At 38.5% G+C, this 6,009-nt stretch overlaps 1 protein-coding gene across 1 annotated transcript; it reads right to left on the reverse strand.

The window, feature by feature from the left end:
• Positions 1,219–1,878, reverse strand: LOC8081128. The gene has a single exon (XM_002461428.1). The coding sequence runs from the start codon at positions 1,876–1,878 to the stop codon at positions 1,219–1,221; it is 660 nt and encodes a 219-aa protein (XP_002461473.1).

Consider the following 6,009-nt stretch of genomic DNA (forward strand, 5'->3'; position numbering starts at 1 on the left):
TCTACATGAAGCCAAAGTTAGTTGCTGATTGATAAAGATTTTTCCATTCCTTGTTGTCAAAATGCTATATTACTATGATTTTTCCATTCCTTGTTGTCAAAATGCTCTAGCACTCAAAGTTCCAGCTGAATAGGTTCTAAAACCTTGAGTGTTGACTGACTCTCATTAATTTAAATAACATGAATGATATCCCAACATGATTTGGAACTTTGGATAAAGAGCAAAAAGGAAGAGGTGTTACAGAGTCTCTTCCACCTCATCAGAGCATGATTTGAACCTTTGCCATTGCGTCGTGAACCCCTTGGCTCCATTGCTATAATATTAACTTTTCCAAATAAGATAAATTCAAGGAAATCCTCATAATTGAAGAAATTATGTACATCTTTCATTAGAAGGACCTCATTTTGAGTTTTGAGGTTAAGCACCCCTAATTGACTTTATTTGGAAGTATAGACCATTATTTTCATGCTGCACATGGTGGCTGTTTTCATTTTGAATTCGGGTCAGATCCATACCAAATAAGATGCTTTCTATATTTAATCAAGCTGTTTAATGGTAGTTTTTCCATGGATCCTCATCGTGTTCAATATTTCAAATCTTGATGTACTACCTCATCCCAAAAAAAAATACAATTCTTGGCACATTCTTTGTTAAAGTATCTAAAATTTGACCAAATGTATGGGTAAAATATTAATGCTTATGACATTAAATGGGTATACTATAAAAAAAATCTGACGACAATACTTAACATAAATATTGGTATATTTTATTTATAATTAGTCCAACTCAAGATACTCAAGAATGCAACATAAAGAAGCACAACTTGATGATAAATAATCCATGACGATACAATGATACATATATCAAAAGCAAGACCTTAATTAGTTTCTCTTAATTTTTTCTGAAGGTACTTATAACACATCTATATATCTCTTTACATATGTATATAAAATAAAAGATCAGACACATGCGTAGAGTGTATATCATCCGTCTATCCTTTTATACAACTGCAAGACACGGAGATCATTGTAGACTTCTTAAACTATAACTAATGTAAACAACCGCTAGGGATTCTAACAAGTAACAAGTATAGAAAATAACCAAATTTCAGCCATGCATATGCGACCGAGGAACTGAGAAAAGAGATACCAGAACCTCAGGTACTATACAAATTAAAGGTGCACATCCAGAGTGGCCCTGTGACTTAGTTGCAGCTACCTAGAGTCTCAGCTCAAGGTTGAGATCCAGATGCTCACCCTGCAGGTCAGCTGTGGTGCCAGCACTGGTGGCCTCAGGCGCAACTGAGGCCCTGACCCAATTGAGCATGTCGATCGTGCCATCAGCCACCACCGTATCCATCTCTGCTGACCTGATGTTCACCGGTGCGAATAGCGCCGCCCGCCGCCTTTGCAGCATTCTCGCTCGAAAGTTTGGGACGACGGCGGTGCCAATGCCATCTGTCCCGTCACGGCCACCGGCAGGCACAGGCTCCGCGCGCATGGCGCTGCCACCGTGAGACTGCGATGGAATGGACAAGGTGGCAGCGCTGCTGACGCTGCGGCCGACGATCGACGACGACAAGGCCGGCGTCGGCTCAGCGATGGTGCCGGCGTGCTGGCCGTCGTAGACGTAGGGGTTCCAGCTGGTGCTTCGCTCCTTTTTGTGGGCATTCTGGTGGCCACCGAGCGCCTGCGACTTGAGGAACGTCTTGTCGCAGAAAAGACAGGGGTAAAGACGACGACGCACGTTCCTGCCTCCCACGTCGTCGTCGTCGTCGCCGTCGCCGGAGCTGCCGCAGGCCGCCGGTGCCAACGTCAGGGACAGGTTAGCCGCCGCTACCCCCGCTCGTTGTGGAGCACTAGATGGTAAGCACTCCATGCGCGCAAAGGCGTTTTTGATGTAGGCAATGCAATTGCGGTCGTGGGTTCCCTCTGCCTCTCGCTCTCCTGGTCTTCTGTATCTATATATATATCTACATAAACATTATTGCATCTCAAAGTATATAGTAACTTTGACGGCGACACATCACCCCACCACACGAATTCACCATTTTTCAAGCTGAAATTGTGCGTGCATGGTACACATCACCCCTTGAACATATATTATACATCCTGACCACTTCACTTGTATATATATATATGCATGCATGTTTATTCAGAAAATGATTCTTACATTCATTATAACTTTGTTGGCACCGAGTTGGACATTGCTCATCATCTAAATAGATTCAATTTTTTTGCATCGCCAAAATTGTTGATCTTATCAGGAGACATATTTTTGGACAAATAACTTTTATCTGACTCTATATGAATATTTTCGTGCAATGTTGTTAACTAAGTACAACAGTTATTTACAAACAGAAGCATTTTTCCTAATGCAAATACTCTATATATTAGAGATTACTATTTCTTTACAAAAAAGGGAAATACTATTTGTTTAACACATATTTTTGCTAGCAATCTACATTTACATTCATGAATAAACTCGAATGCCTGATTCCAATAAAGTATCGACACCAAGTTCATTCTGAAGATATTTGTGTTTCAAACATGGTTTCAAATAACTTGAACAGATAAGTTTTCAATTACCAAGTCATAGGTCTCATCCTGGTACAGTTTTCATATAAATTATCTACAATTTAGAACCGATGGAGTACTTTACAAGGCAGTTGTAAAATCGACATGTTATATATTTTTAATTGACCGTAACATATACTAGCTATATATCATTTCTACTGTAATAGAATTAGTCTCAGTTTGTACCTTGGACGAACCAATGGCTCTATATCGTCTCAGATATACAAGCTAGATATGGGACACACATATCAGACACCCAACCTTTAGTTTGGTCACAAGCATAAATATTCTTCTTGGAAAACAAAGTAATAATGAATTTAATTATTTATACTGGTAAAAATTCAAAAATGTACAACAAAATCGGTGAGCTTCATTATTTCCTTAATGTATTGGAACCAAAAAATTAGTCTATCACATAATTTGCCTCAGAATATATACTTGGTACAGACATATATACTGCAAAATATGGTGGAATAAACAAAATTGATCTCACATCCCTTTATTTATGCGGACAATTAAGCCATTTATTTATGAGCTCAAAAAGTGCACAAAATGGAAACGACAGCGTCAAACAGTGGAACCAAACAGGTATGCCCAATCATCACAAGCATCTCATACTCAATACCTTACATGCATGCACCAACAAGCAAACTTTTCTAACTATAGTACTTGGCAAATAATGTAGAAGTTTGCCTAACTTCCACCATGAACAAAATGCATGAAGATGGACATGGCATCATAAGCACCCAAAGGATATTCATGTATAGATGTCTATGCCGGTGGACCATCAGCTCTGTTTTGTAGAAATGTCACAATTGTAAGGTTTTTAAACTCTTTAGGGAGAAAGAACTCCATTTCTTGCTATAAAAATTCAGCATTTTCTGTTACCAAACTTTAAATAAAAGAAATATGAACCCTCGACTCACTATGTGAAAACCTCATAAAGTTTTTATTTAATCCTTGTTGATTTTATGCTCCAGAGCAACGTTGGATCAATGTCGTGTGTTTAAACCCGACGTCACTTCTGAAATAGATCTGGTAGATGGCATTTACCAGTGATGGGTTTTATCGACCATATCACTGTGCTGGTTCACAGACAGTTCAGTGGATTCAACTGCAGTGATAATATCATATTGATGTTCTAGTGGATTCAACTGTACCGACCTTCAATTTTCCATTTTTGATAAATACTTTATTATTACATTTAAATAGAGGTTGCTATATAGTATTTTAAATATGACCCATTTAACATCTCTGTGTAGTTCGTGGATCGATTCACGAAGGATTGTGACACCTTATGTGCCACTTTATCATTGCAAGTTTGTGACCTTGGTAAAAATCTTGAAGCTCACATTGAAAAGGTGAATTGATATATAATGTTGAACCTTGATCGCCCATTGACATTTTGGTAATAAATAGTGTAATAATACCAAAGTTAACAATCCCAAGTCAAAAAGAAGTTTCCAGTTAGAGTTTTCAATCTCAGGGACATCTACATTGTTAATATAAATTTTCTTGAAATCATTTTTGTAGTAGTGGCCATGAGTTAAATCCATATTTTTGTAATACCCGATTTTAAGGACAAAACCAGATATACACTATATATGAGTTTTAGAAGTCAAATCTCACATATAGCTACAAATAAGGGGTAATATCAAAAGACAATGCATAAATATATAACGTACTTAGTATAAAAGATATAACCTTTGATAACAAACAGCGGATAGACAACTCCAAACTTCGGGTATTAACTTCTCTCTACAGGATCCAACTGACTGGTTGATCACAAGCCTAAACTTCTCCTGAGGTTTGGGGGAAATAGCAAGAGTGAGTCCATGTCAAACTCCACAAGTATAGCAACTAGATTGTATAGCTCCCACAATCTCATGATCAATGTGACATAAATAATGTAAAGCATTAAACAATAAACAATGAGCATATTGAACACACAAGAGTCATCATCGTCGATGCAAGAATCCCCAAGGCCGCTTCTGACCGTGAGCTCGGCTAGTATACTAGTTTTTAACCCTCTGCAGAGGTTGCACATCTTTACCCATGAGTCATGATTTACCCTTTCACCCGAGGTAGCTAATCTCTTAACCCCCTTCCTAGGGAGGTCGGCAGGGATCACTATGAAGTCTTTCAAAGGTTCGTCTAACAAGTTAGGGCCGCTTGGTTTCATTAGTCAGTCCATGTGATTCACCTGCAGGAATCCACGGTCTGCTATTCCCCAATTGCGCCACATGGGTAACCGCTAACGAGCTAGAAAAGTTACTCATACTTAACTAAAGCCAGAGACATTATAGCCCTCATGGTTACACTGTTGTCCCGGTTATCACTTACAGATAAATCATCAAGTGGCTAAAAAGTCATTTTTATCATTTATTACTTAACATTAATCTAGTCACAGGATCATAGTCACAGAATATAAAACCCAAATGCTATACTTGTCTTGATCCAAATGCTCTTGCTAATCCTTTTGGTTCTGCTGGTCTTTACTTATTGTCCAAGCTCTGATCTTGATCACCAAAAACTGCTCTCCGACTAAACTCGATCATCGATCACACAAACAATCGAAGACAACATACACGAAGCAAACAAGGCTATCATTAGAACAGTACACCAATCATATAAAAACAGTATGAAAAGTTTGTGAAATGATTCTACGCATCACTACGATCTCACAGACGTAAAGATCACGAAAATCGAAGTTAAAACGAAAAAGATATGAATTTTCCAAGATTTTATATAGAAAAGAAATTAATTAATTAAAGTCACAAAATTACAAAGTTTCAAACTGAGTAAACAATTTACTAACATGTAGAGCTCCTTGAAATGAATCCAATGCAATTTGAATGGACCAAAACGGAATTAGAATGAGCATGTTATGAGCAAAACAGTTTCAGTGGCAAACTTGTAAATTCAGAAAACGAATTTTGAACTCAACCCGGCCGAAATACGCTTTCCAGAAGAGCTTGCGTATTCCTGAAGTACGCTAGGGACGGCTGAAGGGTCGAGATGGCGGACTAAAGGGGGGGTGAATAGTCCTTTCTAAAACTTATCGCACCGGCTAACCGAAGCAAATGCGGAATTAAAACTATCGGTCTAGCCAAGACTACACCCCTCTATCTAAGTTCTCTAGCACCTTGAAAAGATCCTAAACAAGCAAGCAAGGTGCTACCTTAGCAAGAGCTCACCTAAACAATTCTAGGAGCAAGGTCACACAAACCTATGCAACTAGTACTTTACAAACCGAGGGAGCTCCTACACAAACTAGAGAGACAAAGCGCACAAAGCCTAAGCTCACTAGCAAGCTCAATAACAAGGCAACTAATGCCAAATTAGAGAGCGCAACTTACTTAGCTACACAAACTAAGTAATGTGACTAACAAGGTTACACAAACCAAATTAGTCACGCAAGGGAACTACTTCT

This window comes from Sorghum bicolor, chromosome 2, assembly GCF_000003195.3.
Source record: "Sorghum bicolor cultivar BTx623 chromosome 2, Sorghum_bicolor_NCBIv3, whole genome shotgun sequence".
NCBI lineage: Eukaryota > Viridiplantae > Streptophyta > Magnoliopsida > Poales > Poaceae > Sorghum > Sorghum bicolor.

Excerpts from the sequence above, each read along its gene's own strand:
- LOC8081128 (XM_002461428.1), bottom strand. The coding sequence starts at position 1,878 with ATGGAGTGCTTACCATCTAGTGCTCCACAACGAGCGGGGGTAGCGGCG.